The sequence below is a fragment of the Theropithecus gelada genome, chromosome 6, assembly GCF_003255815.1.
Source record: "Theropithecus gelada isolate Dixy chromosome 6, Tgel_1.0, whole genome shotgun sequence".
NCBI classification, from domain to species: domain Eukaryota; kingdom Metazoa; phylum Chordata; class Mammalia; order Primates; family Cercopithecidae; genus Theropithecus; species Theropithecus gelada.
Window position 1 is genome coordinate 123,523,122 of NC_037673.1, and position 24,279 is coordinate 123,547,400.

Sequence of the window (24,279 nt, forward strand, 5' to 3'; positions counted from 1 at the left end):
AAAAAAAAAAAAAAAAAAAAAAAAAGAATAGTTTTCTGTCACATTAGTTACACAGCTTTTCCAAAGTAAAACACTACCACAGAATCTTATAAATAATATTTCATAGACTCTCTGCATTTTTTTGGTTGTTTTGTTCTGATTTTTCTCCATAAATGAAGCTATGTGTATGTGTATTATACATACACATAGATGTTTCTCTTTTTCACTGATCTAAGGACTTTGTCCTTACTAGGTCAGGTGCACCCTTGTGGCCTCATACAGTTGGCCTGGCTGACACCGCGAGGATGGCTTAAAGTCTGTTCTGACTGAAAAGCACTGAGCCTTGCCAGCCTGTTTTTCCTAATCAGTCCACAGGAACAAACCCATTAGAATGGAGTTAGATAGTAATTGCCTCATCTTTAAAAAGGAAAACAAATCTCTATTCACTTCAACGATTATTGCACCGCCTGTTTTCTCATTACAAGTGTCAACAATAAGTTTCCTGGACAAATTCTCCACCTGAAGAGCAAACAACTTTTAGTGTCCATTGTTTGCACTCATAAACCATCTAGCAGAGAAGTCTGATGAGAATACTATGGATCGGCAGATTTTATTTTTTTCTACTTTCTCCTATATTTTTATTATACGTTTATTATATATATTATATATATGAGACTATATTTTTTTATTATACTTTAAGTTCTAGGGCACATGTGCACAACGTGCAGTTTTGTTACATATGTATACATGTGCCATGTTGGTTTGCTGCACCCATTAACTTGTCATTTACATTAGGTATTTCTCCTAATGCTATCCCTCCCGCCTCCCTCCACCCGACGACAGGCCCCAGTGTGTGATGTTCCCCACCCTGTGTTCAAGTGTTCTCATGGTTCAATTCCCACCTATGAGTGAGAACATGCGGTGTTTGGTTTTCTGTCCATGTGATAGTTTGCTCAGAATGATGGTTTCCAGCTTCATCCACGTCCCTACAAAGGACATGAACTCATCCTTTTTATGGCTGTATACTATTCCATGGTGTATATATGCCATATTTTCTTAATCCAGTCTATCACTGATGGACATTTGGGTTGGTTCCAAGTCTTTGCTATTGTGAATAGTGCCACAATAAACATACATGTGTGCATGTGTCTTTAGAGTAGCATGATTTATAATCCTTTGGGTATATACCCAGTAATAGGATTGCTGGGTCAAATGGTATTTCTAGTTCTAGATCCTTGAGGAGTCACCACACTGTCTTCCACAATGGTTGACCTAATTTACACTCCCACCAACAGTGTAAAAGCATTCCTATTTCTCCACATCCTCTGCAGCACCTGTTGTTTCCCGACTTTTTAATGATTGCCATTCTAACTGGTGTGAGATGGTATCTCATTGTGGTTTTGATTTGCATTTCTCTGATGACCAGTGATGATGAGCATATTTTCATGTGTCTGTTGGCTGCATAGATGTCTCCTTTTGAGAAGTGTCTGTTCATATCCTTTGCCCACTTTTTGATGGGGTTGTTATTTTCTTGTAAATTTGTTTAAGTTCTTTGTAGATTCTGGATATTAGCCCTTTGTCAGATGAGTAGATTGCAAAAACTTTCTCCCATTCAGTAGGTTGGCTGTTCACTCTGATGGTAGTTTCTTTTGCTGTGCAGAACCTCTTTAGTTTAATTAGATCCCATTTGTCTATTTTGGCTTTTGTTGCCATTGCTTTTGGTGTTTTAGTCATGAAGTCCTTGCCCATGCCTATGTCCTGAATGGTATTGCCTAGGTTTTCTTCTAGGGTTTTTATGGTTTTAGGTCTAACATTTAAGTCTTTAATCCATCTTGAATTAATTTTTATATAAGGTATAAGGAAGGGATCCAATTTCAGCTTTCTACATATGGCTGGCCAGTTTTCCCAGCACCATTTATTAAATAGGGAATCCTTTCCCCATTTCTTGTTTTTGTCAGGTTTGTCAAAGATGGTTGTAGATGTGTGGTGTTATTTCTGAGGGCTCTGTTCTGTTTCATTAGTCTATATCTCTGTTTTGGTACCAGTACCATGCTGTTTTGGTTACTGTAGCCTTGGAGGAAGAATCAATGTCGTGAAAATGGCCATACTGCCCAAGGTAATTTATAGATTCAATGCCATTTCCATCAAGCTACCAATGACTTTCTTCACAGAATTGGAAAAAACTACATTAAATTTCATATGGAATCAAAAAAGAGCCCCATTGCCAAGACAATCCTAAGCAAAAAGAACAAAGCTGGAGACATCACGCTACCTGACTTCAAACTATATTACAAGGCTACATTGGCAGATTTTAAAGGCTTCTCGGCCCTTGACTGAACAGGGACCTGCTATAGGTTCTCTTGCATGAGCTCAAAACAGACCCCAAATTACTTATGCTTATATAAAACCTTCTTTTTAACAGGACAGGAAGAGATAAGCTATTATGTAAAAGAGAGGCCTTTCCTCCAGCTTAACTAATAGCTTGTTTTGAAATAAGAACTTAGACCATTAAAGGTTCTTTCTGGCCTTAATTTCCTAGAACAGAGAATTGGCTTATCATGTTATTATTAGCATTAGCAATACATAGATTATGGATAGTTTGTAATGTTTTAAGATAATCATCCTAAAATTTTCAGAGAAAGTTTCAAAAAGTCAACACAGGATCTTAAAAGCAAAAAAACATACTAAATTCAGAAGTACCAAATGTGCTAAACTTTTGCTTTTATATTAAAAACTTTAGAAGAATCTAGATTGGGTTTTTTGTTTTGTTTTGTTTTTTAGACCTGGGGTCCACAGAAGTCTATGCAAATTATACCTGAAAATATGTGTATATATTTTTATGAGGAAAGGCTCATCAAATTTTAAAAGGATAAAGAACCAAAAAAAGATACCAGTGGGATGGACCATTCAAATATCCTTCTCTAGGATTTTCCATGACACTTGTTATTTACTCTGTCCCTAAACCATAGTGGACATTGTTGGGTTGGCTGCCCACCACCCACTCCCCTTTCTTGTAGCAAGCATGCTATAATATTGATTAACAGGAACTACTCTCAGCATGTGGCTGATTCCATCCCAGAACAAGAAAGGTGAGAAACCTGACTTAGGCTCAGGCAATCAGTGCATCCTATCCCTCAAGAATGGGCCAATCAGAGTTTTGCTGGAGTTTCTATAGATGTCTGAGATGTGAGATCTGAGGCTTGGGATGGTTGCAGTCATCAATGATGTATTAGTCCATTTTCATGCTGCTGATAAATATATGCCCAAGACTGGGCAATTTATGAAAGAAAGAGGTTTATTGGATTTACAGTTCCACATGGCCGGGGAGGCCTCACAATGATGGTGGAAGGCAAGGAGGAGCAAGTCACATCTTACATGGATGGCAGCAGGCAAAGATAGAGCTTGTGCTGAGAAACTGCCGTTTTCAAAACCATCAGATCTCATGAGACCCATTCACTATCACAAGAACAGCACAGGAAAGACTCGCCCCCATAATTCAATCACTTCCCACCAGGTCCCTCCCACAACATGTGGGAATTATGGGAGTCATAAGATGAGATTTGGGTGGGGACACAGAGCCAAACCATATCACATGAGAGGAACCAAAGAGGGATTTAACTCCGAGGATGCAAAGCTGAAGAGATTGTTAACATGTTTAGTTCCTAAATCAAGATGTTCCTGAAACCAGACCAACTCCAAAATCTTTTTGTTTAACTCACTCTAGGAAGTACGTTCTATTTTTCATAACCGATAGCAATCTGATACTATACTTTTAAGCATTTACTTCACTGGATTATAAGCTGCCAAAGGTGGGAGTGCCATCTTCTTATGTGCCTAATGGTACAGAATAAGCATTAAGTATAAATACTAAGTTGAATGGAAATTGGTGTGTTTTTTTGTTTTGTTTTTAATAAATGTTTTTGGCTATATCAGCTGCTGCCCAAACTGAAGAACAGTACAGAACTGTTAGGCTGAGTGAGCAACACCAGCCTTAAGGGATTATTTAACTTCTGTGGTTTGCACATGGGTTTCCCATCATAGACTCTCAGATGATGAAATATTTTTGGTTCCATAATTTCCAACAGTGCAATATACGCTTACAGATATAAAAAGTAGTTTAGATTAAATATTTTCATCAATAAATTCATTTTTAAAACTCATTAAACTTCGTTATTAGGTAACTGTCATATATACCCAAATTGCTAAAATGCCTGAAATCTCAAAAACCTATTGAAAAGAGATCTTTGTTTGAATTGCAGTATTATTCACCAAAGTTACTTCTATTAACCTGCACTTTATTTCTTTTTTGTTAAATCACACAAAGTGATGTTAATTAGCAAAAAAGGAAATCAGTAATATCTGTATTATAATTTCAGGGAGACAAAGCTGTTAAACATTTTAAAACTAGCTTTATGGCTTAAAACTAGTATTAGGGATAAGAAAACAAGTACAATCAGTCCTCATTATTTATGGATTCCATATTTATGAATTTGCCTAATTGCTAAAACTTCTTTGCAACCCCCAAATCAATACTTGAAGTGCTTTTGCAGGTATTCACAGACATGCACATGCATAGAGTGGTGAGAGATTTCAGTCACCCGAAGCACTCATTCTATGCTGAGGTCAAACAAGGTGATGCTCTGCCTTCTTGTTTTAGCTCTCATACTGCAAATGGAAGCTAGTGTCCTTTTCATCGTCTGAATAGTGCCAGGATTTTTGCATTTTTCTGCTTTTCATTGATGATTTCACTGTTTAAATAAGCCCCCAGACATAGTGCTGAAGTGCTGGCGAGTGTTCCTAAGCACAAGAAGACTGTGATGTGCCTTATGGAGAAAATACATGTGTTCGATAAGCTTCATTTAGGCATGAGTTATACACAGTTGCTATTGGCTGTGAGTTGAGTGTTAATGAATCAACAATATATATTAAATAAGGTATCTTTATTATTTTTTTCTCAACTTTTATTTTAGGTTTGGGGGTACATGTACAGGTTTGTCACATGGGTAAATTGCATGCCACTGGGGTTTGGTGTATAAATGATTTCGTCACCCAGGTAGTAAGCATACACCTGATAGGTAGTTTTTCGATCCTCACCCTCCACCCTCAAGTAGGCCCCGGTGTCTATCATTCCCCTCTTTGTGTCCATGTGTACTCAATGTTTAGCTCCCACTTATAAGTGAGAACATGCGGTATTTGGTTTTCTGTTCCTGTGTTAATTTGCTTAGGATAATGGCCTATAACTGCATCCATGTTGCTGCAAAGACATGATTTCATCTATTTTATGGCTGCATAGTATTCCATGGTGCATATGTAAAATTAAGTATCTTTAAACAGAATCACACATAAAATAAGGTTCTGTATTTGGTAGGCTGATGAAAATACGACCAGAGACTCATAGGAACCTGTGTATTTCCCCTAGGAGCAATGGTTCAATATTCACTAATTCAGGGTTCAAGGTGACTTTATAGAACATAATTACCACAAATAAAGATAATTGATTGCATTTCTAAATGATACATTTTTAAACATCATATTATAACCTATACGTCATTTTTTTCAATGTAGGGGCCAGATGACCATTAAATACATCAATTTACCCTCTGATAATTGGGAGATAATAAGGCATCTGGGTAGAAAACTGAGTTGCTGCTGTTGTGCTGATAGAGAAATTGAAGAGCAGGTCTGAAGAAAGTTTATTCCATTGCCTTTCCTTTCAACTTTGTCCCCTTTTCTTAAATGTACAACTTTCTTCACCCAACAATTTTACTTTTTCACTTTGTACCTTTGTGAATAAGGTCAGCACAGGCAGAGCTGTCTTAGAGGCACAGCAATTTCTCAAGAAGAGTCCAAAGGCGGATCTGGCAAGTGGCATGCTATTTCCTTGAAACCAGAGCATCTTAATTCTGCCAAAAGAAAAATAAAGCAGTAAACTTATGTGCCCTAGACTTTGTTCCTTACAATATGAACAGTAATTTGCAAGCTTATGATGGAATTTGCAGGCTTTAGAAGTGTTTCTTCAAGTCCAGGAGTGCTGGAAAGACCTAGAAATTTGGCAAGTCTCTCTGACGTCTCAACATTCATTGTATTCCAAACAAAACAGAATTTAGAATAGAAAAAAACCCCTTGTTATGAATTAGCTGTGTGCCTAATCACTTGGTTTCTGTAAGTAAACTGCACGGGTTTGTTAATTTGAATACAAAATTTCATCTGCAGATTTTGCCAGCATCTTGATGATCCCCTAAAATGAGGACGTTTCCTGAGATGGTTTTTATTCTCATGGATAGCTTATTATACTGGCAAGCATTCAATAACACCTAGCCACTGTCATGGTAAAGAAAACAATGAGGGCCAGGTGCCATGGCTTACACCTGTAATCCCAGCACTTTGGGAGGCCAAAATGGGCAGATGACTTGAGCCCAGGAGTTTGAGACCAGCCTGGGCAACATGGCAAAACCCTATCTCTACTAAAAATACAAAAAATTAGCTGGGTGTTGTGGTGTACACCTGTAGTCCCAGCTACTCAGGAGGCTGAGGTGGGACAATCACCTGAGCCTGGGAAGTTGGGGCTGCAGTAAGCCATGACTGCACCACTGCACTCCAGTCTGGGCGATGGGCATGATATCTTATCTCAAAAAAAAAAAAAAAAAAAAAAAAAAGAGAAAAGAAAAGAAAAAGAAACAGAAACAATGGGTAAGCAGCATAAGTCCCCAGGCAAAGGTTCAGACTATCCCTTATGAGACCTATGCTTCTCCACTGTGAGACATAAGAAAACACAAAAGTGGCTGGGCGTGGTGGCTCACGCCTGTAATCCCAGCACTTTGGCAGGCCGAGGCATCACCTGAGGTCAGGAGTTTGAGACCAGCCTGACCAATATGGAGAAACCCTATTTCTACTAAAAATACAAACTAGCTGGGCATGGTGGCAGGAGCCTGTAATCCCAGCTACTCGGGACCTGAGGCAGGAGAATCACTTGAACCTGGGCGGCAGAGATTGCGATGAGCCAAGATTGCGCCATTGCACTCCAGCCTGGGCAACAAGAGCAAAACTCCATCTCAAAAAACCAAAAACAAAAACAAAAAACACAAAGCTATACTTACAGGAACTATAGGAGAGAATCAGGCTGAGTTACCTTGTCAGAAAAAAAAATCTACTCAACTCCTTAAGAAGTGTTTTAAAGGGAGATTATCATAACTTTTGGAAACCTTATACACAAATGTACTTGTGTTTCTACTGGAGGTATTCCAGTAAGAACAGCTTGGTGATCGCAGCATCCCAAACACTAGGCTTTGAAGCTTCCTCATCCTGCTACTTTGCTCAACATAAGACATAAGTCCTCTGTGATGCTACAATCATTCTGTTTATTCCTAGTTATTCTACTGTCTCCAGCTTTGTCCTTAAAACTGTAAATATTATAATTTCACTTTAAAAACACATGTGCACTGTTGGCATTGTCATTTATCAGTATTCCCAGGATGAACTAATTCCTGAGATCATAATTTTTAAACTTTGCTTTACTGTATCTCTGCAACTTCGTTTATCACTTTCCCCTCCCTTGCCTTGGCAAGTTGCAACTGTAAAGTTTCTCTTTCTGTTCCTTGAGTACCCAATATCATTTCTTCCTCGTTTTGCACTTGCTTTACTTATGCATGAAAGGCTCTGAAGTAGCTTCTCCTCATTTGGCCTGGGACTCATGTCATTGCCTTGGAGGTCTTAGTGACTAACTTACCAATGTTAGCCCATCACTCCCCACCCTCACATCTTGCTGTAGTTTTCTTTTGCCCTTTACTATCTAAAATTATTTATGTCCCCTCCACTACAATGCAAGTTCTATAAGAACAGGTACTTGTTCACCCCTGTATCTCTAAGTACCCACAATTAACCTGGCACATAATTGGTGCTCAAATATTTATTTGGATGTTAAAAGTATTAAAGTGAGCTTTTCTCACCTTCTTTAATCTTACCTCTAACCCTGATTAGATACTCAGTATGTACAGCAGTCACTATTTGGGCCTATTCTATATAATAACTAAAGATCAGTGCTCCTCAGGGTACCCACAAAATTTTGAGCTGAGGTACTGCTGCTGGTTCTAACCCCTTCACCACCACCTCAAACCTTGCCCTCCTCTGCTCCACAAAGCACGACTATATTAATTAAATGTTAATCTTCACTGGAGACCAGGCTCCTCAGTGTAAGATTAGCCTTAAACTCATTTCAAACAGAATGATATAACTTTAGGGAAAACCACCAACCCATATCACGCTAGAATAAAGACCACAGAACAAAAAGACTGGATACTGATCCATGAAAACAATGATCATTCCTTTATTCTTCAGCCCTTACTCTTCCACTTCTACTTGGATCTCTCTGCCATCTAAATGATCCTGATAAATGCATAAAAAAGGAATATGATGAGAATTTTGCAAGGATCTGCTTACCAGTTTTTCCAAGGTAAAAAGTGGATCTAAACAATTTCATAACATTCTGTGCTACTCTCAATGAAGTGTTAATTACTGGTATATACATATTTCTATAGATTCAGCAGAATGAACAATTTTCCAATAGGTAAATGTAGTTGGAGACATACCTTCTAAACACAGCTTTGTCTATACAGGCTATAAAAGTGGAGAGCAGGTACAGAATTGTTAGCTATATTTACTCTAGGTAGAAACTTATACATCATGGGATTTGGAAAGTCTCTATGCTAACGGTGGCACGCCCTTCTAGAAGAAAGAAAATTAAAAATTAGCTTTATTAACGGCAGAAGAATTAACTTTATTTAAGAAAAAATAGTTTTATTAAAGGTCCCTGGAAATGAGAAGGATTAGGCCATCTGTGGTGGTGACCTGACTACGACCAGGGCAGTAAACTGCAGCTACATGCTTTTGGTGAAGGGATTTAAGATTTATTGATGTCTAGCTGAAAAGAAAAGGAAAACATTGCTTTTACCTGGCTGAGTTGAGACTGAGGTATTAAGGCTTCTTTAAAAGCTTCAAATTCACAACGGAAATCTGCTTCAGTTTTTCCAACATGACAAAACACAGCATGTGGTCTTGGTTGCACCCAAGACAAATAAAACCTGTCATAGTAAGCAGGGTTGCTATTCATTCCAGATTTGCTGGAGTATTTGTTCAACCAATCTACAGAGCTAAGTAAAGTTTTCAGTGATGCTACAACCATTCTGTCTGTAACTAGTTCTTTTCTCCACTGTTACTCTCCATTTCTACTTTTTTACACATTTTAAATTGTTTAAACATAGCACATCTTTTTACTGAGAAATGCATCCATATTTTGAAATTTTACTACCTGCATATTCTTCAAATACTCTTAAGGTATATGCATTTTATTGTATTGTTAAATTAACTTATATCTTTAGAAGCACTGTATTATAAAATTAGAGTCTGACAGAAAGAAAAAGCTCACTATACCTCTTCTAGGCAGATAGTACGCTAAAATTCCTTAATTTCTGGCATTTACTTAATCCTAGAAAAGAAAAAATAAAATGAAAAATGATATACTTCAATGGGAACTCTATAATATTCTTAGAATATTTTACTAACTCTGTAAACCCTAACACCATTGCTGTCAATGTCACATTCACCAAATCATGCCTTCTTGAAGTAAAATCTTAATATGGGCTACTCTGTCAATGTGACATTTTCATTAGTTCTATTATTTTTGAACAGTATCTCAGCACTATAAAAAATATCCTGAAACGTGGTCTCTGCCTGTTAGCTCATGACTGTCAGAGGACAACACTTTTTTGATTATGTCATTGAATTTAGTCATGAAATATGTGTCCTTACTACACACAGAGACACGATTTTATCCTTCGTATTTTGTTATATGCCTCTATGATATGAGCAAAAAGAGCTGTGTTCACAATATCAAAGAAGCACAATTGGGTCACCTTTGTCACAGACTAAAAAAAAAGGCAAAAGACATAAGACTGGATTTAGAATGTGCTTAAAACAAATTCCACAGCCTAACAATAAAGATGGTGACTCCTGCTGTTTCAAGTCCAGTGCCCCTCAGAGGCACGGATCACCCTGAAAGAGAAAGGGAATGCTGGCCTTTCAATAAAACTGAGGTTGATTTCAGTGGTCTTTATGGCAGAGTCAAATACAACATGGGAGGAGGACTGACTGGACCAATTCAGCCCTCCTTGAAGCAAGATAAGAAAAATAACTTTACAGTATTTTCCCTGCAAGGCACTGAAGGGCACACCATTAAGGCAACTGATTATAGTACAAAAAGAAGCCAGGGTCGTTTGAGTCTTTATTAAAGATTATTCGTTTCGTGCATGAGGAGCTGCCCAGGCTATGGCTGCACATCGCTTGCATGGAGCTCCTGGATTCTTCAAACACTGTGTGTGTCTGATTAGAAGGGAAACAACATTATTCTTGCTTGAGGAGAGAAACTGACCTTCACTGACCAGAATTTTTATTCATACAAAGAATCCTTTGGCATGCCAAATTTTCAAGCTCATGTGATCCCTCATCAGCAAGCTGCAGTGTTAGTTCATGTGCAAAATCAAAAAGTCTGCATCAGCCCAGGTACCGCCTTGGTTATTCAACAGATAATGTTGGAGCTTCTTCACAAGAGTATAATGTAAATTTAATGCTGAGCTGACATTAACTAAACACTATTACTGTAGCTCTCACTGAACCTATGTTCCCTAAAGAAGACTCAGGGCTTCTGTTCAGTCATTTGTGCCATGTGAGAAGTTAAGTGCTCTATTTCACATTTATTACCATCTAAGTGTAACATTCCTATTTTTACCCAAATGACTAGAAACATGTACAGACACACACACACCTCTTCTGGGAACAAAACCATTATTTTAGATTACTGGAAGTTTATGTAATGAGGTGAGGTTGCTCTTAGGGGACACATCTGGGTCACTGGGCTCTACCAGTCCAGTGAAACAAGGACAATTGATGCCTCCCCAGTGTGCCTGTGTGCTTTTGGTCAGTCATCTGTGTCCAAACCTCCCACTCTCCCAAACAAGTGGGAACCTAGCCTGGGATCTTGGGTGCAAGGGCAAGAGAGAAAATGACTCTTGTGGAGCCAAGAGTGACAAGAAGAGGCACCACATAGGGACAAAACCAAAACTGAAAATTGAGTAAATACTTTGATGTGTCAATTCCAAGGGGCTACACAGAGGGAAAATGAGGCTTTGGAACAGAAACAGGGAGTGGGGAGTAGAAGGCCCAATCTGGAGTGCGGCTCTGACTCACCGGCATACATGAGATCAGAGGTGCTTTTCTAGTGTCTCAGCCTTAGCAGCCAGGGTACCTGGCCAGGAGGAAGTATTAAGGAGGCACAGCCAACTCAAACAAAATATTGCAACAGAGATACTGAGCTAACCACCCTCCTGTGGGCCCGACTGTACGTGGTGTCACGCTCAGCTTCATTCTGACTACACAGTTTGGACTGCAGATTTGCTTCCACACAACACATTAAACTATGAATAGGCCTACATTATGGCCCAGCCCTGGGGACTGAGACGCAGCTCCTCATACCACTCCCTCTATGCAGCTTCTACTTCCAGATTTCAGTGTCAACAGGTTTACCACACAGGGGATGAAGAAGCCAGCAGAGAATCAGTCTCCAGAAAGGATTGGTCACATGAGTGCCTGGGACAAAAACTCTTTATTTCCCTTCAAATTATGACCATGACAATTTCTAAGTATCTAGATGTCGCTATTCCACTGTTTGGACTCAATGGGTGCTACATTAATTTGTATTCAACACAGTGCTCAGTGAAAACATTCTTTAGCTATTTGAAGTGTGGGCCTTGCCTAAGATTGCAATTTCACTGAAGGTATACAGCATTTACATATCCTTCACTTAGTAGATGCGCATCCCCTTCACCCTTCTAGTTCTCAGTAACATTAAGCCATAATTTTTTTTTTTTTATCCTGCCTAGTGTTTAGCTCATTTTTTCACCTCTAAATAAAGCTCTCAGATGGAGTAATCAAATCCACATGTTTGATACAAGTAACAAGACTAACAAGATGTATTTCAGTCATACAGATTCAGGAGAAAGGTGTTGAATTCTTAACTAAAACAATAAGTTTTATGTCAGGTTTCACAGTGATTAGTGAACCAATGATATCATTCACTCATTAGTTCCACAGTGGGGATGGAAAGATGGGTTAAAAATGAATAAGAGTTGATCCCAACCCATGAAAAATCTGGTCAGAAGTTAAGACATGTGTATGTGCAGGTAAATTAGAAATACAGGAAATACTGTAACAGGGCCATATAATTCAAATGTTGTAAGAGACTGGGAAAGAAGAGTATTATAGCCTAAAATTGGAGGTGGTTTCACAAGAGAAGTATCTTAAATCATTTCATTTAGGATTTGGATATGTAGAAAAAAGAGAAAGCTTTCCAAATTCAGGGTCAGACACAAAGGTAATGGACGTAGGAATGCCATGGCTATTTGATGGGGGAAACCTTGAACAGGGTAAAGAGACTTCTGCTGAATAATAGTGGAAAATAAGCTTTGAAGGTGGACTAGGATGAGCCTGTGGAGGATTTTAATGGTGGTATGTGTGCTGTGTTGTGTATGTCTTGGGAACCACTGAAGGGTTCTGAATGAGTGATGTGATAAAATCAGTGTTTTGAAAGATTAATCTGGCAGCAGCAGGCAGAAAAGACTGTCAAGAAAAGGAGAATGGAGGTGGGAAAGAGAAGTCAGTTATGAAAATCTAGGTGTGGGATGCATTTATTTATTCAAAAATTATCCAATATTTTTCATGTATCAGATACTATTATAGGTGCTGGGGTATGGTGATGAACAAGAAAGTAAGGTACGTTGCCGTCATGGGGTCCATGTGCTAGTGAAGAGACCCTTTAATGTCAGGCCACTTGAGATGGTGATATGTACAGGGGAGAGATAATAGCAGAGTGATGTGATGCTGACTGAGGCAGGTTCTTTAATTAAGGTATTCTCTGAGCAGGTGTTGTTTGCGCTGGAGAGGAAGGAGTATATGCAAAAGCCTGTAAGTGAGGACAAATGATTTATTGAAAGAAACAGAAAAGATCATATGGCTTTAGCAGAGTACAACAAGGAAAAGGTGATACAATCAGGAGATGAGGTTAACCCACAGTAAGCAGGGGTCAGATCATGTAGGCCTTGCGGGTTATGTTAAAGAATTGAGATTTTATTCTAAGTACAATTAGATTTACAGGAGGGAAGTGACATGATCTCATATACATTTTTAAAAGGTAACTTTAGCTGCTGTGTGAAGAACAGATTGTTGCAGGGCAAGAGTGGAGCAGGGATGCAGGTAGAAGGCTACTGCAATAGTTTGGATGAGACGGGATGGTATGGACTAGGGCAGAAACAGAGTCAACAGGACTTGCCAATGAATTGGACATGAGGAATTAAAGAAAAGAGGGCATTAAGGACAATCTCAGTTTTGGTCCTGAGCCTCTAAGTGGGTGGCAGGGCCTGTTACCAAAATAAGAAAAACTGAGGCAAGAACAGATTGAAGAATATGTCAGACCAAGAGCTTGGTTAGGGACATGTTAGAACTCACATAGAGAATGACATACACAGGTTTGATACTCAGGAAAAAAGTCCAGGTCTAAAGATAAAGACTTGAGTCTCCATCAGTTTAAGGATTATATTTACAGCTACGAAACTAGGTGAAATCATCTAAAATTGTACAGAGAAAAAAAGAGGGCCGAGGATAGATCTCTGAAGCAATTCAACATTTAGAGGTTGGATCGAGAGGAACCAGCAAAGGAGGCAGACAGAACAGCTGGTGAGGTAGGAGGAAAACCTGAAAAGTGTGTCATTACAGAAGTCAATGAGAAAGCGTTTACAGAATGAAAGAATTGTCCATTGTCAAGGAGACTGATGAGGGCTTGACTAGAACAGGGACAGTGAAACAATCTACCACAAATCAGAAGAGATGCATCTAATGATTGCTTCAAAGGAATGAAATCTTTCAACCAATGCTACCCGTAAAATGAAATACCTTAAGTGGTTCTTACCCAATTTAACATCTTAACTAAAAGGAGATCTTTCTGGAGAGGATGGAGTGGGGAGGGTGGGAAGAGTGAAGGCAAATGTTGACTGGGTATCTTAAAAAGAGATGATCAAGGTAAAAATCTCCGTGTAAGTTATAAAGCAGAATAGAAAAGTAAAGCTTAAGTACTGATTACTAAATAATACTAAGAGATCACTATTAATAATAATGATTCTATTGACTGAAATGTGCTTTTACTGGCCTCAAATGAAAGATTTAAATCTCTATTAACAGCAGTCTCAGAAATAGGGAATTGCAAAACTGAAAAAAATTTCAAATAGAAATAACTGAAAGTTTTCTCACAAATACTATTTAAACAGGAATTTCTAAGATAAGACTGTTTAAAGAGTCAACATATTTATCTGCACCTAAGGATGCCACTAATCTAGGTAAGACTGACTAGCAAACACCTTGGCACCAGGTATTGGCTTAAACTTACTCAGCCTTCACAAAATTATGAAGGTACTGAAATTTAGATTTTGAGAAATCAAGGTTTCCCCTTGATGGATTTTAAGCAAAGGCCAGTTCCCTTCCAGTTGCTTTTCCCCAATATTTGTTTTTATTTCTCAAACAGGGAAAAATTCAGTACTATTATTGTTTTACCAAGGATATCCTCAATTCATGTACATCAAAAAAGAAGCTGCCTAGGTAATTGTAAAGGTGGATTTTATTCACAATCTTTAAAGACAAAACTTGTTCCAAGTGGTTCTGAGTAAATTGTCTAGAGAGGTCAACATAAATTTAAACCAACACAGCTCCTACTAACTAATCAGTCAGGGGAATTAAGCATAAATGGTATCATTCTTCATTTTGAGCTTTGAAGTTATTCTTCATATAGAGTTTCTGTTGAAATTCAGCATGTTTGAATTCCCTGTGTTCATTTTTAGGTGAGGATTTCATAAACATAAACCCCAAAGAGAGAGGTAAATCCTCATCTCCTAAAGCCTCAGTTTCATCCACAATTAAATGGAAATGCTACCACTTGTCCCATTCTCTCATTTTAGAAACCCAAAGGAACTGTGCCTGGGGCTTTGGGCCTTAAGCATTCTCCTGATCAGAGAAGGGGAAATCCCATGCTAAACAAATGCCATGGGAATAGGCTATGACTAAATAAGGCCTGGAATAAAAAAATCCAAAGTAGTTTTTACCTGTAAGAGCCTAAAATAGACCCTTAAAGAGGACTCAAATTCACTTACAGGTCCAGGCAGAAGTTTAAAGGTACTTGTTCATTGCAGACTCTCTTTTCTCACTCCTCAATCATAACTGGTAAGTGCTGGTGTCAGAAGGAACCAAGTTGGAAAATGGGGAAGGTGACACTAGGGCACTCATCTTGCAACTGTCTAAGTATCCAAGATGGAACTCCCCCTACAAAGAGAAAATAATGAATTTCTCTTTCTATTAAACACATTTTAAAGATGATTTTAAATGAAAGATCCTCTTCATCTTGGCATTCTCTTTCCCATCCAGAAGCACTGCTATCTTTGCCTCAGCGGTGGCAAGCTGACAAATGTAAAGTGGAAGGGAAGAGGAGTCTTCAGTATAAGCAAGATTTTGTTTTAGAATCTTTAGATCTTAGCAGTCACACTTTCCAGATCATTGTTTCAGAGGAGTCTACTCAGTAATGGGGTTGGTGCACATGACAATGTCAGGGAAGAGTTTCCAAACACTCAGCTAAGAAAATAAAATAATGATGCTAATCAAGAACAGTAATGTACACTCACCATATACTCCCTCTAGTTCCCAAGAGTCCAAAGAGAATTCTGGACTAATTCCTGTTAACACAATGGGTTTGTACACACTACACCCCTCCCCTCCATCCTCAACTCCAAAGATACTGACTCAGCAATTGGCCTGGAGCCAGAGCAGCATATTCCAAATTCAGAATGTGCAACAACATTCGGTTCAATTATGACATAATGGCTGCAAAGCTGTTCCTGAAAGCCAAGAAAACCTGAATAATGTGGTTGGGTTATATCATACATGAGGACTTAATAGAGTTTAAAAACCAATTTCAAAATTCCTTCATTCCATAAAGATAGCATTAAGATGAGGGCAAAATCATTCTAGTTCAAGGGATGGGAACAAAGTATATAAGTAATTATGCAGACTCCTTTCCACATTATCCTTCTTAACCAACATGACCCATTCCCTTTGAAGATATCTCTTATACTTAGTACTGACCTAGAAAGAAGACAATTCCATTAAACATCTTAGTCTTACTGTACCCAGCTAGTAATGCAAGTTTCCCTGCTATTTAAAAAGCACATAATCCCATTTCCAAAAACAACTGTTTGCAATTCAAAAACCATTCACCTAGGCAATGTCTTCTCTTTGTCCCTAAAATTCCAACCACTTTCAATTTATCTTGTCAAAGAGGTGAAGTTATCTTTGTGCCCCCACAAAACCTAAAAGACGTTTCATTCATTGCTAGCCATTTTGTAGCAAGTGACTTTGGACATTGAATTGCTAAATCCAGCATTTCCCTGGACTTGTGATAACAGTTAAGACCCAGGCCTGTAGAAATAGTGTTCAATCTGAATGTTGGGAGCCATCCACTCTTGCTTGATGTTAGGCTGTGGCATCCCTCAGTTATGCGGGATTCTACAATCTTTTGAGTCTATTCTGTTTTTTAACAGCTATCATTGATAGAATTTTTTAATGTTTTGGAACTGGAAGTGACTTTGGAGATTCCTCTTGCTTTATGTATAAGCAAACTAATGCTTAAAAAATACTACATTTTTTAGTTCATTTCTCTATATTTTCTCCTGGAACAATGGCATATTTTTATATATAATGAGATCAACACAGAATTTCAGAACTAGAAGGGATCTCCAAGTTCAACCGTCTTTCTTCCAAAAAAATCTCAAAACACTTTTCATATTAATCCTCAGGGTATACCAATTAACAGATACTTCATTTTGTATAAGGCTTAATTTAAGGATGGAGAGAATGAGGAAAGTCTCAGTTTCAGACAGAATTCTTTTACCGTAAGAATTAGGCTCTGTTCTCTAAATCGAAAAAGATTCACATTCATTTCATTTTTGAACCTGGAAAAATGGCTGAATTTACTGAGTTTTCTATTAAATAATAGTATCATTTTTCTTCACTGGATGGAAGGACTATGTGTTTTAAGAAACAAAGAGTTTTAAAAAAATCAAATAATTCAACGTCATGTCCTTCCCTCCTGACTAAAAATCATTTCCCCATTATTTCATGATTAACATGAAAAAGCACTGGAACAACGAGAGTAAATTCATTTGTTTCCAGTTGTAACAATGTGATTTCTGCTGCAATCCCATTGGCAACAGAAGGCATCAGCATATACCACCACTGTCCTATTACAACACAAAAAGCTGTCAACTTTGAACTGCTCTGAAATGTTGTTAGTAAAGTAGACAAGACAAGCATGGATTTCCTTCAATATTATTTGGGCAACCTAGACTTAAAATAGTGACCAGACTTAGGATAGTGACTCTACAGAGGTCCTCTATGCTTAAGGCAAGACCAAACCAAGATACTGGTGCCCTACGTAAGCTAATAATTTGGCACACTTTCAAGCAGATACCCTTCAAATATTTGCCAAACAGGTGTTTGGGTGAGGCATTGCATGGCAGACCTGGAGAGAGTGTGGAGATAGGATTGGCGGAAGCTTTCAGCTTGCATATTCTAAACAACAAAGGACCCACAACTGAACAGGTCAGATCTCCTTGGAAGGCAGTTTGAGGAGCATCTAATGGATTCCCAAATACACTCTTCCCTGCTCCAAGCTGTTTATTAAAGCATTACTTCCATCTCTAGTAACAATCTGAAAGGAGGTTACTGCTTTATATTCTTTTCTCTATCTTGTTACATTCCCAGTATTTTATACTTTTTATAGATCCAACCTCCCTTCAGGGACACTATATTTTCATTTCTACAGCTTGTACTGAGCATTTGCAATGTGCCAGGTGCTGTGCCATGTATTGGAAATATAAAAGTGATTAAGATATTGTCCCTGCCCTTAAGGAACTCACACCTTGAGCAGGAGAAAGACTCACAAACACCACAATACCACAGTGAGGAAGGCTATAACAGTAAAAAGGCTGTTACTGGATATTACTGGGGAAATGGTCTGATATCCTTGGAGATGGATACTTTCTAAAAATAGTAGGTAGGTACTTTCAGTTTGCCTCCATCTCTAGAAACTTTAACTTTGGTAAGGATTGGAATAAAAAGAGAGTAACATTTTCATGTTTCCTGTTCTCCGTGGCTGTACTGGGATGGGAAGTTAGGGATGTGGAATCATATCTATGCTAAACTTAGCCAAAACTTTTCACTTGAATTTTCTTCCCCAAATGATTTTGTCCCTAGAATTTGTTATGCAATACTAGGGGAAGGATAGAGGAAGCTCACCTAGTCCCGGCTGTGTAGTTACACATACCTGATCCAGATGATTTCTCCCCTTTGAAATAATTGCAAACAAGATTCAAACTGTATTCAGGAACTATTCCAGCTGGCTTTTGGCTTCCTCTGATGCTTTATTCCTCCTTGAATAAAGCAGTAGCAAAAATTAGATTTAAATAAGGAACATAAAATCACCTCACTACTTGTACCAGATCACCTCAAGGTCCTGCTATGTGGGAAACCCGAAACCCTAGCATTAGAGTAACTGAATACATCAGCCAGCTAGAGTATATACAAGTGATGAAATAAAAAACTTTAATAATAAAAAATAACCTATTTTAAAGGGATTTCTCACAGTGCCTCTGGGTACTTTAGAGCCAGGCATCTGGAACAAAATAGAAACACAGTCCAATCAATTCCGAAGTTGGAAAAATCCTCGTTTCTATTACTTACCTGCCAACAGTCCATCTAAATAAAACCACACAGTCACATATTCCTCTGATGAAGGAGACAAAAAAATATTGATCCTTCCTTGGCATGTGGCTATTGCTGCCACAGCAGCAGGGAAGAAAGACAATCTGAGGATCCTGCCTGTTTAAAGCACCAGCCCCACCAATCTTAATTTTCACAACAGGGCCTTTCTGGTTCCAGGCAATTCCTCAGTAGAGCAGGACCCAGGTTTTTGGGCTACAATATTTCACATAGAACCATGATTAGTTCTGCTTTGCCCCAGTATTATCATAATTATCCAGTATTTCCAGGGTGTATCTTTTTTCCCAGTGTTTTAAATCTTTCAGCTATTTACCTATAATGTACCTCAATGTATACAGCTCCAAATATTGGTAGAGCGCTTCACATGCATTTTTATAAGCTAGTCCTCAGAATATGACCAAATGAGAAGACTGTGGCCTCTAATAGGCACCTCAGCTTGTTCAGCGTTGTGCACCAAGGCACAGCTCTAGTGGCTGCTTAAACAAGGCAATGTATACTAATGCTGGGAAATGCGCTAGAAAGTATTGGGATATAACAGATCTTAGACACCATCCCTGTCCTTGAGGAATTGAGAATCTTGGGGTCAAGCTAAGGCCATACTATGGATTTTTTTTTAAGGGCACTAAAATGTAAAGTACCACATACACACTATTTATTAATAAACAAGAATAAAGATCACCCAAGCAAAACACTCCTTGTTAAAGACAGCGTTAGAAACAGTCACAAGTCTTAACTGACAATGACATTTTAGTGGGGACTTTTCTACCCTTGGACTTAAGAAACTGTATGAGCTGCTATTTGTCAGAAGTGAATATTTGTCGAGAATGTACAGTCTCTGATTTATTCTCTCACTGTTCAGTACCCAGAGGGTTGCTTTTGCCCAATAAGGCTGAGAGGAGATCCAGACAGCTGATGCTGAGAGCCCCGGCACTCACAATGTTCCCTGCTGCACCTTTCAACCTTTTCACCCCAATTAAAGGTCAACATGGCTGCTCAAAAATATTTATTTAAAAAGGCAGTCTGCTCAGCGGGCTCCCAAGTGTGATTACACTACCACTTCATAGAATTCAATTAAACCCAGGACGGGGCATCTGTGAATCACCCGAAGAGTATGAAGTTGAGATGTTTTCGGCTTTCTCTTAAAAAAAAAAAAAGCTTCCTTTTCTCGCCCGTCATTTCTTTACTTCCCAGAGCGCCATCACAGACACACGCACACGCGTTTATAATCTCCCCTCGGGTGGTTCATGGATTTATGGCTCCCGGTTTAATTAAATTCCCTCTAACGACAATCTAAATTGGCAGCATGCGGCACAGCGAACCCCCGCCAGCCTGCGCGTAGGCTCAGAGCCCGAGACCTGCGAACGCCCACCCTCCGCGTGGGGCTAAAGGAACCCACCTCAGCCTCACGCCGCCAAAGTCTCTGCTTCCGCCCTGCGCCGGGCACTTCCGCCCTCACCCGCCAGGCGCCGGCCCCGCTCCCCGCACTTCCGCCCCACGCCTGCAACACTGCCGGCTGGGCGTTCAGATGGGGTCCCGCCTACGCTCTCGAGGATGGCGGCGCCTGAACCTTTACTCATGAAGAGTAACACACAAGCCAAGGCCAAACTAAAAAACAAAACACGGAAAAGTGACCCCGCATGTTTAGGAACCATTTAATAACGAGCCTCAGGTGCGGGAGCCAACTCTTGGAGGCTGCGGAGTCCGAGCCATTTTAACCCCTCTGCATGCATGCATTCTCTCGTTAATTTAATATTTACTCTCCTCCCCCACTAGGTCTTGGCTGAACTAGGTTATGGGGAATGCGATGAGCAAAACTGGCAGCCGTACCCTCCCTCAAACTGAAAATCGTGTGGGAAAGCAGACATTAGGAAATCATCCCTGATTAAATAGGTAATGCGTTTATTCAGCTAAGTGCTTTGCAGGGAAGGAATATGAGAAAAGATCTGAGTGGGATCTCGTTGAAGAGGTAGCTTTGGGGCTGGGATTTGAAGGACGTTGGTTGGGGACAGAGCTCTGCAGGCTGTGGGAAGGGTCTGGTGGAGGGTGTGCAAGTATGGGTTGTATGCAGAAGACTGATGAGTATGACTGAGGCTTAGAGGAAATGGGGGAGAGAGGTGGCAACAGGCTAGAGAGGGTAAGCAAGAGTCTGGCCATGCAGGGCCTTTCAGGTTTGTGCTAAGGGTAGCTGGGGGCATTTCTGTTTTATGTGGGAAGGGGGTGAATTGATTGCTTTTCCATTCTGAAAGGATCCCTCAGCTTTGGGAAGTAGATGAGAAGGGTTGAGGATAGGCAAGAGTAGAACAAGCAGGGAGGTGAGGAAGCTACTGAGCAGTCCAGATTGTAGGTGTGGTGGCTTGAATGGTGGTATAGTAAATAGTGAGAAAATGATGGATAATAATTGTAGTAATACTCAAAGCTAACATTTATTGATTGCTCACAAAAAGCTTTATACTCGTTAGTCTGTTTAATCCTGAGAACAATGCAATTAAGTATTAGTACCATTTTACAGATGAAGAAATGGAGGTTTAATAACTTGCTGAAGTTCTCACAGCTACAAAATGGTAGATTTGGAATTCCATCTCATTCTGTCTGATGTCTTAAGCTTCCCACTATAAATTCAGTGTGTACTCAGTGATTTTAAAAAAGATACAAAGAAAACCAAGGTCAGGAATGAATTCCTTAAACCACACTGATTATGTGATGTTGCTGGAAGCCGCATTAAGATAGTAGAATATACAAGTTCTTTGTCACTTCAGCATTTTCTGATAGGCTAAAGAGGGAATTTTGTGACTGTCAACAGACTACCTATGATTATTTTTGAATTAATGCACTCTGATAAGACTTAGTTTTTCTGGAAAAAGAAAAGTCAAGTGGTAAAACACACTCCACCTAACAGTTGCTGATAGGATGTCTTTAAAGAAGGGATCTGGGGTCCAGTTATAAACACCTTGGTGGAGCATGAGTATCTTAGATATTGTGGAGTGACAGAAAAGCTTACTAGAAATGTAACTCCAGATCAGCTTCCAAATCTCGTTTATTGTTGGAAGACAAAGGTTTATAAAATCACTTGGACTTATGAAACCTGATTTCACCCACTGAAGGAAAAGAATGGACTCACCAAGGCCAACAATGAAGGCTTTTAGCACTGGTTGTGAGTAAATTTCTCTAAGGAGCCAAAAGTTGACAAATTTTCAGAATTTGAGTTTCATCAGTAAGAATTTCTTGGGTTTGTAAGTGATAATACAAGACCCGGAGCCTCCCCATTATTGTTTTGGTTAGAGGGAGTCCTGTGCAATGTCTGGGAATCCCTGAGAACTCACTATGGTTGATACCCTCTTTGGGAGTGCCTGGCTGACTGCCATGAGCTCAGAGGACCAGTTTAGCCTCTAGATCCAGGGCCTACAGTGCTGGGGAAAGGAGCTCTGCTTGGGAAAATATCTGGAGTCTGGCCAGGAAAAATGATTGTCTACAAAACCAAAAAAAAAAAGGCAGTCATAGCAAAATTAATAAGCATTTATTAAATGATCACAAAATCGAACACTGTGTCAGCTTCATTAATGGCTGAATTTAGCATTCATAACAACTTCATTACATTGGAAAACAGTTTTTAGATGAGATGCTCTCACCAAGTGAGAGTTCCTGAGTATATGTGATGAATGTAGAGAAATTATATTTTAACTTTTAGCCAAATAATTTCACAAGCAAAATTTGAAAAGTCCTTTTATAGAAAAATTATTAAGTGTGAAATGTATATACTTTTTAATATGTTTCAAATGATGTGAAAGAATGTTTTAAGAATGTGAAGGTCTTAAGACAGTTATGGGTCTTGTACAATTTTGTTCATTCAAAACATGCTTGTTGCCAGGCGCGATTGCTTACACTTGTAATCCCACCATTTTGGGAGGCCAAGGTGAGCGGATCACCTGAGGTCAGGAGTTCGAGACCATCCTGCCCAACGTGGTGAAACCCTGTCTCTACTAAAAATACAAAAATTAACTGGGCGTGGTGATGGGTGCCTGTAGTCCCAGCTGCTCAGGAGGTTGAGGCAGAAGAATTGCTTGAACCCAGGAGGCAGAGGTTGCAGTGAGCTGAGACTCCATCCTGGGCAACAAGAGCGAAACTATGTCTCCAAAAAAAAAAAAAAAAACCCAAAAAATGAACAAACAAAGACAAAAACATGCTTGTCATTAGGCATTTGACTTGCATGTCCTCCTGTAGGTCTGGACTGCAATTCTAGGCTATGCTCTACCATTCTGGATAGGACTGGTGCAGGGATCTCTGTGTGCTAGAATGTTCAGAACTCACCTGGGTTGAGTTTTTCAATGGTCATCTCTGAGGCAGAAGCCTGGTGTAGAGAAAGCCTGCTGCCACAGTCTGATCTGTAACTCCTGACATAACTCCAAAGGTACTTTAGGGAACACATGAGCTATTCTTTGTCCTGGAGCCAGGCTTCCCTCTTAAGGCCTCTGAAAGGTGGCCTGTGTGGGTGTGAAGGAAGGTATCTTCACTCCTGCCCTCTTAGCTTTGCCTCTGGAAGAGCAGGAATAAAGAAATGGCCTTTGATGTCAATATGTTCCCTTCAGAATGCCTTAGAAAAATAATGTATGTCTTGGCAAGTAGTGACTGTCATGCCAGCTCTGTTTTACAGTAACTTGGCTCTGTGTTGCCACTCAAACAACATGCAATTTGAACTTTGACTAGGAGGGACAATCTCAGTAATTGCCACAATTAGGTGATGCAATTGTTTTGGTGGAGGTGTTCAGAAACTTGGTAGGTTTTCTTTCCTGGTGTATTTCTGGTCTTTATAGTGAGCATATATGTTTATCTCATGAGTGTCCCATCCTCAGGTCTGCAAACTCTGCAGGAAACGATCTGTAAGGGCCAGATATTGTGTTATGTTTAAGGTCATGGAGAAAAACAGTGGCAACCTCCCAAAGAAAAGACAGGCTTCTGAGTCTGGGATGTGCTGGGTCAGTGGGGTCGCTGTTGACTCCCCTCAGGCCAACCATTACAGGAAACAGAATTATAAGCCCAACTCACCAGGGGAGAATGGATCTCAAAAGTCTGATTCCTATGTCCCCTTTGACATTTTAAAAACTCTGCTCTTCTGCCAGACATTCAGAGAACAGTGAAGTAAATTTTAAAAGGAGAAAAATGTTTATTTGTTTTAAAGCTTGCTCAGTGATCCACTTAGGCCATTTACATAAACAACCTTTCCATGTAAACACCATTAATTATGTAGTATAAGAGCCAAATAAAAATGCTAAAACATAAAAGTAATTGTAGAATAAATTAGTATGGCTTGAGTGCACAAATATAGATAAACTGTAGACTTTTACATTTTATTGAAGGAAGTGGATGTGTGTTTTTTCTTTTGTT

At 39.3% G+C, this 24,279-nt stretch overlaps 1 protein-coding gene across 2 annotated transcripts in view; it reads right to left on the reverse strand.

Annotated features, from left to right (window-relative positions):
* C6H5orf63 (chromosome 6 C5orf63 homolog) overlaps positions 1-20,349 on the reverse strand; it is a 22,276-nt gene extending 1,927 nt beyond the window's left edge. The window contains exons 1-3 of one of the 2 annotated variants that reach the window (XM_025388448.1): positions 20,297-20,349; positions 18,446-18,551; positions 5,762-5,882 (exon numbers count right to left, since the gene is read on the reverse strand). In XM_025388448.1, coding sequence (XP_025244233.1) covers positions 5,762-5,875 — 114 coding nt within the window. In that variant the 5' untranslated portion in view covers positions 5,876-5,882; positions 18,446-18,551; positions 20,297-20,349. Of the gene's footprint in view, positions 1-5,761; positions 5,883-18,445; positions 18,552-20,283 lie in introns of both variants that reach the window. The other variant, XM_025388449.1, reaches the window with a different exon arrangement.
* Positions 20,350-24,279: the final 3,930 nt, after the last annotated feature.